We start from the raw sequence: 14,820 nt of genomic DNA on the forward strand, positions 1-14,820 counted from the left end.
TTTATTAATAAACTAGTGATTTCTGAGTCAGTGTCTGCTGTCTCTGCAGTAATGCGCCTATAGAGTAAAAAAGTAAAACCTTTGATATGGATTACAGAATCAGAGAGTAGGCCTATATATATAGTATATAGTATATATAGTATATAGTATATAGCATATATTATCCTATATAGCATATATTTCAGTTCATTTATGTGACACGCTGCTGTTCAGTGAGACTGAGACGGCAGAAAGTGAATCCTGTTTGTTTTCTCTATTTTACAAAAGCAGAAAGTATTGTTGTTATTTTGAGTGTACACAAATAAAACTAAAAGACCCTTTACAGTTCGGAATGATATATTACTCTTATCTGTATGACAAAAAATTTAGTATTTTAAGATGAAAAATTACAAGTGATCGCGCTGGTGCCTCCATGTCGTGCAGTAAAGAGCTTTTTACTTTAGCTGCCTTCCACGTTCTGCACAAACACTTGGATATATATAGTAGCGCACATTTATGTAGGTTAATGTTACAGGCATGTAAAGTTGCTACTACTTGCATGTTTCAAATGATAAGCCATATTTGGGGTCGATGGATGATAGGCGAACGTTTGAATTTCCTGGCCAACATACTGTAATTACCACAAGGACTAGTCATTAATGATCCGTCCCTCATGGACTGCGTGAGTTCGCCACTTCCTGTGGAATTTTTTTTTTTTTCTGCAACTGACCGACTAATATTGACTAACTGACCAAAATATTGGTTGACTAAACCTCTAGTCAAATAACAGTTAGTCGACTATTAGTGGGCTAGTCTCGCATAGCCAGACCTTCAGACTGACGGCAGAAGGTCTGGACTCTATCGCAGCTTTCATTGGCCAAGGACCGCCCAGAGGCCGTTTGACTGACATGTAATGCAAACAATCGCAGTTCGTTTTGTTCCACGTTTAGGGGCATGAAAATGTAAAGTCGATGTCCCTACAATAACAGATCGACATGCATCTAATAAATTATTCATTCATGAACGTTGTGCAAGTTTACTACAACAATGGAGCCGCGAACTTCAATTACTTTTGAAAATCCAGCGTTTAGTTGATCTTGGTAAGCACTCGTACGTCACAGCTGTAAACACAAAAGCGTTCTTCTTCCACAAGCTGGTTTAGCGTCAAGGCATTTGTTTCCAGGCAGACTGTTAAAGAACGCGACACACGTGTCTCCCGGACATCCTGTAGAATTCAAACAACCAGATGATGACTTCAAAACTTCTGAAGTGTTTCCAGATAAAGTAGTAAGGACCAGAACCAAAGTAACTCCCAAAAAAACTAGTGACAACTGCATTTACAAAAATGCTACGCAGTGTGTGCGGAACCGAACTGAATAACTAGTTAATGACGTACGACAAGAGAAATGAGAGGACAGATGAGAGATACATATCTGATGCACGTTAAAATATGTATTTTAACGAGCCTGACTCATTCGTGTTGCCAGACCTTACAAGCAAACAAGAACAACCCCATATAAAAACTAAATAAATGGAAGTGCTTTTTGCTGAAAATAAGACAGAAATATCGTGACCCCCACCTGCTCACTTTAATAACTCCATAAACTCGATCGCTGTATGAGCCAGGCTTAAAGGGAAACCAAAAATGAAATTTTTGTCATTAATTACTTACCCTCATTTCGTTCCAAACCCGTAAGACCTTCGTTCATCTTCGGAACACAAATTAAGATTTTCTGATGAAATCCAATAGGTTTTTTTTTTATCCCCCTTAGAAAGCAACGTAACCACCATCATTCAAGGTCCAGAGAAGTAGTAAAGACATCGTTAAAATAGTGAACCTCACTATAGTGGTTCATCCTTAAATGAACACTCAACGCTCATTTTCCAACTCCCCTAGAGTTAAACAGTTGAGTTTTACCATTTTTGAATCCATTCAGCCGATCTCCGGGTACCACTTTTAGCATAGCTTAGCATAGTTCATTGAATCTGATTAGACCGTTAGCATCTCGCTCAAAAAAATAACCAAAGAGTTTGGATATTTTTCCTATTTAAAACTTGACTCTTCTGTAGTTACATCGTGTACAAAGACTGACAGAAAATGAAAAGTTGCGATTTTCTAGGCCGATATGGCTAGGAACTACACTCTCATTCTGGCGTAATAATCAAGGAACTTTGCTGCCGTACCATGGGTGCAGCAGGCGAAATATTATGCAGCGCCTCTCACAAATGTCTCCATGGTTGCAAGGCACGCTCCCTGTGCAAACAGGGGGTCACAGATGTTGCGTAATATCATTGTGCCTGCTGCACCCATGGTACGGCAGGAAAGTTCCTTGATTATTACGCCAGAATGAGAGTATAGTTCCTAGCCATATCGGCCTAGAAAATCGCAACTTTTCAATTTCCGTCGGTCTTAGTACATGATGTAACTACAGAAGAGTAAAGTTTTAAATAGGAAAAATATCAAAAATCTTTGGTCATTTTTGAGCGAGATGCTAACGGTCTAATCAGATTCAATGAACTATGCTAAGCTATGCTAAAAGTGGTACTGCCAGACCCGGAGATCGGCTGAATGGATTCGAAAACGGTGAGACTTAACTGTTTAACTCTAGGGGAGTTGGAAAATGAACCTATTTTCAAAAAAGTGGAGTGTTTCTGTAATGTTATGAAGTGACGAGAATACTTTTTGTGTGCAAAAACAAAACAAAAATAACAACTTTATTCAACAATCTCTTCTCTTGCCTATGCAGTTGACACAGTGCAGAGCTTCCGTGTTTACGTCCAAATGCCGGCTCATTATTGGCCGATGCTGTTGACATGAGCAGCGTGACACATGCATGTGATGCCGATGCAGGAGCCAGCCAATACTGAGCCGGCATTCGGACGTAAATATGGAAGCTCTGCACTGCACCAACTGTGTAGGAGACTGACAGGCAAGAGAAGTTGTTGTTGTGCACAAAAAGTATTCTCGTTGCTTCATAATATTAAGGTTGAACCACTGTAGTCACATGGAATATTTTAACTATGTCTTTAATACCTTTCTGGACCTTGAATGATGGTAATTACGTTGCTTTCAATGGAAGACAAAAATCTTATCAAAAATATCTTAATTTGTGTTCAGAGGATGAACAAAAGTCTTACAGGTTTGGAACGACATGAGGATGAGTACTTCATGACAGAAATTTCATTTTTGGGTGAACTAACCCTTTTAAACAACCCCAAAAATGCTTATAATAAGTGGACATGGCAACAATGCAATAGTGCGCTCTGTGAAGCAGCCTTTAAACAAAACAGGACGGCTCCATCGACTGTGCTTTAGGTAAAACTGCAAAACACAACAAGTCTTTTGTCACTGTAATATTACTTCAGTCAGAGTAGCAGGTATAAACATTGGTGTCTAAGGGTTGGTGAAAAATTTATGACTAAATTATTATTATTAGATCTAATCTTAGATGTGTTCCCATCTGAGTCATACTTGACATGACCATGTATGTTGTGTCTACAAAAGGACATGAATTTTTAATTGCCTAGTTTAAATGTCTGTCTTTTCAAGATTCACAAGTCAAATTGGTTACTGATTTACCAGTAACTCTAGAACAGCTTTTAACAATCCTCACAGTGTTTAGTAGGCTGATGTAGGCTGTAGTTTAGCAGCGCACTTCTGCCAGATTGAACCTGATTTATCCTGCCAGCTTCACTGCATGGGACACTTCCTCTGAAAATACTAACACGAGAGGGAGGTGAGAATCACGCTGTTTGTCAATTCTATCTAATAAAAGAGTTTTTGCTGCATTCCTTAAAATGGAGTAACATTGTACTTTTGTGAGTCAAACATTTGCTATCCTTTGGAAGATTAAAAGGGTGTTCTGGGTTCAATACAAGTTAAGCTCTATTCACAGTATTTGTGGTGTAATTTCAACTTGTTCCTCAGTAAAAAAAAAAATAGATAAAATAAAAATTATTTTAAAAATGTGGAGGGTGGATGAAACTCTTGAAACACATTTTAAAATTACATTTCACCCAAAAATTCTGTGATCATTCACTCGCCCTAATGTCGTTCCAAACCCTTAAGACTTTTTAATTTCTGTGGAACACAAAAGCAGATGCTTATAATCAAACACTTTTGAAGTCATACTATAATCGTGTGTGAGGAACATACTGAGACTTAAAATTTAATTTTCATTATTCATTGAAAGTCTTGATTGACAGTCATAGTCACCTTTCACTTCCATTGTATGGAAAAGAGCAGCATGGACATTCTTCTAAATTTCTCATTTTGTGTTCAACTGAAAAAATAAGCCATACAGGTTTGAAGTGACATGAAGGTGAGTAGATGCATTTAATTGAATTATATTAGTTATTTTATTCTATTGTAAGTGCATTATTATAACTGAGGGACAAATTAAAAACTACTTTCAGTTAAATCAGCATTAGCCCATAAAAGACCTATAGTTAATTTAACCTAAATCATAATACTAGTAAACATCATGATCAAATTGTACTTCACAAAGCTCCAGGATTCTCTACTGCTACATACAGTACTGTGGATCATAAAGAGTGTTTCACCTGGACAAATCAGTTGAACTACTAATTTGAATGAGAGTGGCTATAGGTTAAGTCTTTGATAAAGCCTGTCTAATGCTATTTTCATCTGTTATATGATGTCTGTCCACCACTCAAAAGGTTTCTTTTATTAAATGGCTTGCAAATGATTTGTGCACTTTTACAAGCTTTGCTAGAATATATGGAGCTGTCTGTGGTGCTGAAACCACACTTTATCTGCAATAATGATGCATTTGACTGAAGAGACTATGAGAAGAATAAAACATACTGATCCATTAACATGACCTAGACCACATTTATGCTGATTTCACACCAACAAACTGTAACCCTTTGTGAGCCACGGTTACAATTTCCCATCCTTAAAGATTTCAACATTAAGTTGAAGACAATTTATACTTAAAGGGTTAGTTCACCAAAAAATGAAAATTATGTCCCTAATTACTCACCCTCATGTCGTTCCACACCCGTAAGACCTTCGTTCATCTTCGGAACACAAATGAAGATATTTTTGATAAAATCCAATGGCTCAGTGAGGCCTCCATTGAGAGAAATTTAATTTTCCTTTTCAATTGCTAGAAAGCTACTAAAAACATATTTAAAACAGTTCATGTGACTACAGTGGTTCAACTTTAATATTACAAAGTGACGAAAATACTTTTTGTGTGCAAAAGTAAACAAAATAACGAATTATTCAACAACATCTAGTGATGGGCGATCTCAAAACACTGCTTCATGAAGCTTTACGAATCTTTTGTTTCGAATCAGTGGTTTGGAGCGCCAAAGTCACGTTATTTCAGTAAACGACGCTTCGTTACAGCATAAATGTTTCGAAATTTCAACGGTTCACATAACTTCGGCAGTTTGATATGCGAGCTGAACCACTGATTCGAAACAAAAGATTCGTAAAGCTTCGAAGCTTCATGAAGCAGTGTTCTGAATTCAGCCATCACTTGATATTGTTGAAAAGTCGTTATTTTGGGCCACAAAAAGTATTCTCGTCACTTTATAATATTAAGGTTGAATCACTGTAGTCACATGAACTGTTTTAAATATGTCTTTAGTAGCTTTCTGGGCATCTGAAAGTGTTAATTATCTTGCTGAGCCGTCGGATTTTATCAAAAATATCTTAATTTGTGTTCCAAAGATGAACAAAGGTCTTACGGGTGTGGAACGACATGAGGGTGAGTAATTAATGACAGAATTTTAATTTTTGAGTGAACTAATCCTTTAAGTAAATAAAATGCCTTAAAATGCTTCAAAGCTAAACTAATTATTAATCACATAAGAACACTGTAGCAATTGCATAACTACATGCTAAAAACACTAAGAACACTTTAGCAATGCTCTTAAAACCATTCACTGGCAGTGAGTTTTGCACATGCAAACACCACCCATGTTTGCCTCAGAAAGTATACAAATCTAGTTAATATTAATCAATTAAAGATGAATAGTTGTGTTAAATACATTCTACTGATGCTCTACTAATATATCCTACAATCCTACAGTGAATTGCACATTGTTATAACACGTTAATTACTTTCGCATTTTCTTTGATTTCAGCACAATGTCTTTAACTCCTGCCAGATGTTCACCTACATCCAGATCACACTGACACAGTGACAGGGTAGATTCAGAGTAACAAAATTGCTATTTGATTGCAAATGAAGCAAGCATGCTGTGATAAATACAGACAACTGATTCAATAAAGACAAGCCAATTCACAATCACAACTGCTGGAAAAAAATGGAAAATGGAAAAACAAAATACTATGGAAGTCAATGAGATCCATCAACTGTTTGGTTACCGACATTCTTCAAAATATATTCTTTAGTGTTTAACAAAAGAAAGAAATTCATACAGGTTTGAAACAACTTGAGTGTGAGTAAATGAAGATTCATTTTTGGGTGAACTATCCCTTTAAGACCGAATACGTTATTCATCTCTCTATAATGTCAATGGTTTGTGCTGTTTTTGTACTACTGTAGTGCAGTGAATCTTGCTTTGAAAGCCTCCGTAACTATTGGACCTTGTCAAATTTGTCCCCATTCACAGCCTAACCATCATGTTAGTTGGTTGAAAAGAAGGGTCTGAGCTCATCACATCTCCAGTGAATGCTGATGATGAGCTCAGACCCTCCTCTTCAACCAAATATAACATGACTAGCTTGTGCACATTAACAAACAGACTGTAGTGGCAAGTTTACAGTCATGACGCACTTTCAAGAGCTTAAAGAATACTGCTCTTAATCATTTATGTCTAGTCACCACATCTCTTTTAACACTCATCTTCATCAGTCTATTGATCAATGAAAGTGTTTTAATTCCTCATGATGATATTTGCAAATATTCCAGCAATCACCTGTTGAAGTGATTGATCTGCATCTATTTTTTTTTTTTGGTGGTTTGTCACCTGCTGGAACATGGCTGAGAAACTGTGCTACATTGCAAAAACGTTTCTTAAATGTGACTTATCACATTAAACACACCAACAAATTATTATTAAGAGTCCAATTAAATCACTTTGAAGTTGTCTTTCCTGTAAAATTTTCCTATTGAAACAAGTTGATGGAAGAGTAAATGAAGCTGTAGGATCTAAAAGCTAAGGGGTCTAAAGGGAGCATCAACTGCACCAACTTTAACATTTTATTGTGTAATTAACAAAAACACTATTGTCTGAAGAGGTCAGCTCAGAGTGCATATGAAGACCGTCCAGGTAATCGTGATTTTGCTGAGACATGTTCCTGGATCAACTTATTTGGTTGATCCTGGAACAACAGTTCTGTCTGAAAATTTAGTCTTAAAGGATTAGTTCACCCAAAAATGAAATTTCTGTCATTAATTAGTCACCCTAATGTCATTCCAAACCTGTAAGACCTTCGTTCATCTTCGGAACACAAATCAAGATATTTTTGATGAAATCCAAGAGTTATCCGAACCACACATAGGCAGCAACATCATTGCAATGAAGATCTTACAGGTTTGGAATGACACAAGGGTGAGTACTTAATGACAGAAATTTCATTTTTGGATGAACTAACCCTTTAACCCTATCCCTACCCTTAAACCTAACCCTACCCATATCTTACCCCTAAAATCAAAGGGAAATGATAGGTTAATAACACTGATGTAGAAGCACCTAACCCTGGTTTTAAGCCTAAAGACACACTGTAAACTTTAAAGGGTTAGTTCACCCAAAAATGAAAATTCTGTCATTTGTTACTCACCCTCATGCCGTTCCACACCCGTGAGACCTTCATTTATCTTAGGAACACAAATTAAGATATTTTAGTTGAAATCCGATGGCTCCGTGAGGCCTCCATAGAGCGCAATGACACTTCCTCTTTCAAGATCCATAAAGGTACTAAAAACATATTTAAATTGGTTCACGTGAGTACAGTGGTTCAATATTAATATTATAAAGCGATGAGAATATTTTGGAGCGCCAAAAAAAAACCAAAATAAAGACTTATTTAGTGATGGCCAATTTCAAAACACTGCTTCATGAAAATTCGGAGCATAAATGAATCAGTGTATCGAATCTGCTGTTCGGAGCGCCAAATTTCAGCCGTTGGCAGTTTGACGCGCGATCTGAATCATGATTCGATACACTGATTCATTTGTGCTCCAAATCTTCCTGAAGCAGTGTTTTGAAATCGGCCATCACTAAATAAGTCGTTACTTCGCTTTATAATATTAATATTGAACTACTGTACTCACATGAACTGATTTAAATATGTTTTTAGTACCTTTACGGATCTTGAGAGAGGAAGTGTCATTGCTCCCTGTGGAGGACTCATGGAGCCATCGGATTTCAACGAAAATATCTTTATTTGTGTTCCGAAGATTAACAAAGGTCTTACGGGTGTGGAACGGCATGAGGGTGAGTAATAAATGACAGAATTTTCATTTTTGGGTGAACTAACCCTTTAAGGGCCCTATTTTTACGATCTAAGCGCATGATCTAAAGTGCACGCCGCAAGTGTCCGAATCCACTTTTGCTAGTTTAACGGCAGGAAAAATGGTTGGTCTAAAAGGGTAGTCCCTATTTTCTTAATGAGTAATGGGTTGTTTTGAGCATAACATGCAATAAACAAATCAGAGTCTCCCATTCCCTTTAAAAGCCAGTTGCACTCGCGCCATGGCGGATTCACTATTTACATGGAAGAATTTGCAAGCAGAAAAACTGAACGCTTCTCTAGCAAAGGAAACGGATCTGCTCATGTGCAAGGTTAAAGTGTGTGAGCAGACTATCTACGGGAAAAGCCAGATTCCACCAAAGCATTTTTATCTTTATGCACACAATAATAAAGCGCTCTTAAAAAAAAAAAAAAAAAAAAATTGCGTCATTGACTTTAGACCATGTTTCCAACATGTTCTCCAACCAATACGCCCATTTAGGTCATTTGTCACTTCCCTGAAATATGACCCATAGGAACGTTTACTAAAGTTGCGCCCCTGTTGACAACAGGACACTTTCATTTTAATTCATGAAATATGACCCTTAGGAGCGTTTACTAAAGTTGCGCCCCTATCGATAACAGGACACTTTCATTTTAATGCATTGTTTCCTTTTATCTGCGTCATATTTTGGGTTTCGCGTAGCTCAATCGGTAGAGCATTGCAATATACAACAATATGCAATCATGTGATCGTGGGTTCGTTCCCAGGGAATGCATGTGCTCATAAAGTGTTTATGCACTATAAATCACTAGGGGTAGGTTTAGGGTTGGGGTAGGTGTAGTCGTTAATAAAAAAGTGCGTTTTGCTAAATGAAAAAAGGACAAATGGCGGGTATAGTGTAAAATGTCCCCACATTGCATTTAAATTAACACGCATTTTGATTGGTAACGACGGTCATATGTCATTTCATGACGACAGACGTAACACGACACTGTCATTATTTTTAAGCCAGCTTGAGGATGCATGAGTTTAAAATGTAAATATAGGTCGTAATAAGGTGCTTGAAAAAATTACCTATAGGGTCGTTTTTTGGAGGACAGTCTCCAGGTTTCAGTTGGTCGATGGCGCAGTCTATTTCAGCAACGCGCCTGAACACACCTCATTTTCAGACCAGCACGGCCACGGGCGCACAAATGAGCGCAAATGCATTTGCTATTTAAACAACGTGGCACAGGAAAATGATAACTGCGTCGGGCTGAAACTAGCAAAAAACACTTGCGTTGCGCCTGGTGCCGCATTGCGACGTGTGTATGATAGGGCCCTAAACTTGTCCCTCAAATCTGATTGGTTGATTGGAATGTTGTTCCAGGATCAACAAAAATGTTGATCCAGGAACATGTTGTACTTCTTGCAGTCACATAATTAACAATATGCAGTTGTGATCATTGGATGTGCTTAAGTTTTATTGCTATCAGTCTTTATACTTGTCACTCCTGACCTACATTGCCCACTGTTAAAAAGCAGCTGTCTCATGTATCTATGCAACCAAAATAAGCATGCAGTACACACACTCTAACACTTTCTCAAAGGTTATGTGATATAACCTATAACGGGCATATCTAATCCTCTGTGAAACAGGATATGTCACTCCTCATAGAACAACACTGTCTGTGATCGCCCCTGCCACAAACACACACACTTATTTTCTGGTTGGTTCCTGGCACATAATAACAACTCGCCCCCCTTCAAGCACTTGCATACATGAGATTCAAACAGTGTCAATAATGGAAGTGAACTCACACATTCACTGGCTCTTATTTTGTCTATTGTAATCTGACAGCTCAACATGAATAAATATGAACAGACTAATTCTCTGAATTTTAGATCATGCAATGCATTGGATGTGTAAAATTTGAAACGTGTTTAGAATAATTTAATACTTATTTCACATTGTGAAATCCCTCATAGAAACATGTTTGGCTATTTGAATCGCACAGCATGCCATTTCAGGTACTTTACAGGAGGTCAGTGAGGTGAAGGAATATTCCAGAATCATGAAAATGTTAAATGCGTATTTTTTGGGTAACGTTTTTTACATGGTACATAAATCATGTTTTTTGGTGGTCTATTAGGGTTAAATGAACAAATGCTGAAATATTATAATGTTATAAAATAATATAATGAACAATATCTGTGGTTACAATTGTGCATAAAAACACAACATTTCAAGCGCAAGAAAAGCACTGAAAGTAAATGAATTGGACAGTGTAGACTTAATGAGGAGACTGACCTTATATGAGAACGGATCACTGGATTTTCTTCAAGTTCTCCTCTGGATTCAATGGATTATCATGGTTCAGTCGTTTGTTGTGGTTTCTCTCTCCTGTACACAGTCTTACATAAACTTCAGGGGAAATGAAAAGTCGAAAAGGCTTCATCGTTGTGAATCCAGTGGCAAAACACATTAAAGTTGTCCTTTCCCACGAAGTGCTTCTTAAATTTCATACGCCAATGAAAAAATAAGTTACTGATAAAAGTTACTGATAGCCACAAACTTCACATAAACTGTTTTAGACTAACAATAAAAGTGGTATTGAACAAGACCCTAACAATTATTTTACAAAAAACTATGTACATGCATTATTTTAAATATGCTTTCAAAGAAGAAAACCTATTTTGGCTTTTCACTTAAGTTGGGAGTCAACTATACAATAGATTGGTTGAAAGAGTTAAGGCCTGTGATCGAATTTCAAAGCATCCCAGCAAGTTCTTAATATTTTACTTATTTAATTAATCATTATTTTGTGTTCTATTCTGGATAAGAAATCACTCAAAAGCTGTTGATGCCCAAGAGATCAACAGATTAGAATGTACTTTAAAAAAATAACTGCAACTTTACAGGATTTTAGCAGTGCGATGATCCTTGGATTGTACAGACTTTGGGTGCATTAACATAGCCTGCAGGAGATGGATGGACTAGAGGTTTGTCCAATATCCAGTTTATCATGTTAGTCGTCTCAAACATGTTTGATTCCTCACTGTATTCTCCATATATTGAAGATTTCTTCAACACATGAAGTTCATCACATGAGCTTGAAGGGCCACTGCCAGGCTCTTCTCTGAGAGATGCTTTGCTCCTGGTCAGTATCCCTGAGATAAAAATAGCTTAAGTTGGAAACAATGACGGGCAATGGGGTGGTGATGGACGAACTAGAGATCTGTTTCTCTAGCATCCAAGCAAAATGTATAAAGGGAGCGTTTAATATCCATTCTGCTGTTAGCTTTCATGTTAGTCTTTTCAACAGGCATGTTTGTTTCTTCATTGTGTTCTGTATCTCTTGAGTTGGAGGTTGATGATTTCCTCAGCCCGTGAAGTTCATCGCAAGGGTTTGAAGTGCCAACATTAGTAGGCTCGTCTCTGAGAGATGCCTGATCTTGGTCAGTTTCTCTGTGGTAGAAATAGTTGAAGTTAGACACGATGACGGGCACCGGTAGTGCAATGGTCAACACCCCTGCAATGGCACAGAGGGAGCCCACAATTTTGCCCCCCACCGTAATCGGTCTCATATCACCATACCCAACTGTTGTCATGGTCACCACCGCCCACCAGAAGGCATCTGGGATGCTGGAGAAGTGAGACTCAGGTTCATCTGCCTCAGCAAAGAAGACAGCACTGGAGAACAATATGACACCAATGAAAAGAAAGAAGATCAAGAGGCCCAGCTCTCGCATGCTGGCTTTCAGAGTCTGACCCAAAATCTGAAGCCCCTTGGAGTGTCTAGAGAGCTTAAATATGCGAAACACCCGAACCAAACGAATGACCCTCAGTATGGCCAGTGACATGGCCTGCTGGCCATTGTTGTGCTCCTGACCCTGCTGCTCCGCCAGCTCTGTGCACAGTGTGATGAAGTAAGGCATGATGGACATGATGTCAATGATGTTCATGATGGTTTTGGAGAATTCAGACTTACTGGGACATGCAAAGAAGCGCACAAAGAGCTCAAAGGTGAACCAAATCACGCAGGTGGTTTCAACGATGAAGAACGGGTCGGTGAAGGTGAGCGACGGGCGCTCTTGAGTACCATTGATCGCGCGACTAGTCACTGGAAGCTCTCGCTCGTCGCGAAACTCGGGTAAAGTTTCCAGACAAAAAGTTATGATGGAAATGGTGATGACGATGACGGAGACTATAGCGATGCCTCGCGCAGGACTAGAGCTTTCAGGGTACTCAAAAATGAGCCATACCTGTTTCTGAAACTCATTCTGTGGCAACGGTTTCTCTTCTTCTTTGATAAAGCCCTCGTCCTCGCGGAAACGGTCCATCGCTTCTTCTCCCAGCTGATAAAAGCGAATTTCATCGGCAAACACGTCGATAGACACGTTAACAGGTCGTCGGATTTTCCCGCCCGACTGATAGAAATAAAGAATTCCGTCAAAACTCGGTCTGTTGCGATCAAAGAAATACTCATTCCTGAGAGGGTCGAAATACTTTATTCTCTTGTCAGGGTCTCCCAGTAAAGTGTCGGGAAACTGGTTCAGAGTGCCCAGCTGGGTCTCGAACCTCAGCCCGGCGATATTAATAAGAACCCGTTCGTTGTTCTCATGGTCCATATCCATGTCCAAAATGTCCTCATCAAACAAATGGGGACTGTAATAATCCACCGTATTCTCAGTGGAGCCCATCATTGTGTTATTCATGTCGTTCATTTTCCATGAGCTCTGTTGTGGACTTCTCGAGTATAATTCTTTGTTGTGGACCAAGCGTGGATGATCCAGTGAGTTTTGGTTTTGGTAGGTTTCTCCATCATTGCCTCCATCTCCCCGCTTCTCAAAACTCACCAAAGCTATCTCCATTTCCAAGCCATTAAATATTCATTAATAAAAGACCTGTAGAATAAAAAAAAAAAACCCAAAAGCCCCTCGTATATCCACACTCGTCGTTTTCTTTGCCGTTATATTGTTCTGCTTCGGATAAAGATGTGTATTATAATCCAAACATCCTCCCGTCACTCTGGTAATTCATGTGTGCGCTCTGAGCGTAAGTACAGGAGTGATTCACATGCGAGTCGGTTCTTTTGAACAGTGAACGAATCGATTCTCAAAGCGTTGGTATACCACTCGGCTGTAAGGACTTTCGTTGAAGTGGATGGATATGGAAACAAATTCGTAAAGATAAACAAGCTAAATATTGATTTTATTAATTACCTGCCGCGCGGGAGTGTTCACACCAATGAATTTAATCATTAAAACGAATCATTTAGCTGAAATGTGTGGGGGGATAGATAGATTCCCTCCGTTTAACAGCTTAGCTATTAATGTGTTTTTAGCAAACATAGCCTAGCCTACTATACAAATAATTACATTTTTAAGATTGAAGGTTTAATGTAGCATATGCCTTCCCAAGCAACACTGATAAAAGGGTTACTAAAATAAAAGCATTAATAAAACTATTGTCTTTTTTGTAGGTTTTTTCATCATGTCAGCTCGCCAAGCTTCTGCCACTGACTCTTTTTATGTGATTTATTTTCTGCATCTGTGCTAAATTAGCATACATTCACACATGAGTTGACATTATTTTGCCTTGGCCTTAGTTGCATCACCACAAGTTCATGTGTATATGTGTGTGTGTCATTTCCTGACATTATTTTGAGAGACGGTAGGCTACACATATTCAGCTAACCGAGAGGAATTCACATGGATGATTCCTGTATGTGCATCAGTTAAGAACTGCAAATGATGCATCATGGTCAATTTTACTTCAGAAATCTCAGGACCAGAGACTTTTTTCTTCAAATATTAGTAATATTAACTTGCACACATATTAAACCTTGCATGAACACAAAAGTCAAAACTGATTTGAAGCCTGATTTAAAATTTGATTCTAAAAATCTGGAATGTTTCCTCCCACTGGGATAAAACTATGGCGACAGCACCTCTGATTGACTTACTGCTAAAGAGAACTGTGAAAGCCAACTTCATGACTCAGGTCATTAACGTACCAAAATAGAATATGACTCAAAAATCAGCCTTTTTGACCAAATTTGCATGAACTGTCAACCAACCATGTCCTAAATAAAAAGGTTAAAATTATCTGGGATCTTTTTTCATTAAAGGATTAGTTCACTTTCAAATTAAAATTTCCTGATAATTTACTCACCCCCATGTTATCCAAGATGTTCATGTCTTTCTTTCTTCAGTCGAAAAGAAATTAAGGTTTTTGATGAAAACATTCCAGGATTATTCTCCATATAGTGGACTTCAATGGCCTCCAAATGGTTGAAGGTCAAAATTACAGTTTCATTGCAGCTTCAACGCGTTCTACACGATCACAGACGAGAAATAAGGGTCTTATCTACAGAAACCATTGCTCATTTTCTAAAAA

General features: G+C 38.1%; 1 protein-coding gene across 2 annotated transcripts in view; it reads right to left on the minus strand.

The window, feature by feature from the left end:
• The window catches only part of LOC125245524 (potassium voltage-gated channel subfamily A member 1), a 43,005-nt gene extending 28,492 nt beyond the window's left edge, over window positions 1–14,513 (minus strand). For both annotated transcript variants that reach the window (XM_048156141.1, XM_048156143.1), the window contains exon 1: window positions 10,729–14,513. In XM_048156141.1, the coding sequence (XP_048012098.1) occupies window positions 11,649–13,292 (1,644 nt within the window). In that variant the 5' untranslated portion in view covers window positions 13,293–14,513 and the 3' untranslated portion in view covers window positions 10,729–11,648. The remainder of the gene's footprint in view (window positions 1–10,728) is intronic.
• Window positions 14,514–14,820: the final 307 nt, after the last annotated feature.

The sequence above is a fragment of the Megalobrama amblycephala genome, linkage group LG14 (genome assembly GCF_018812025.1).
Source record: "Megalobrama amblycephala isolate DHTTF-2021 linkage group LG14, ASM1881202v1, whole genome shotgun sequence".
NCBI lineage: Eukaryota > Metazoa > Chordata > Actinopteri > Cypriniformes > Xenocyprididae > Megalobrama > Megalobrama amblycephala.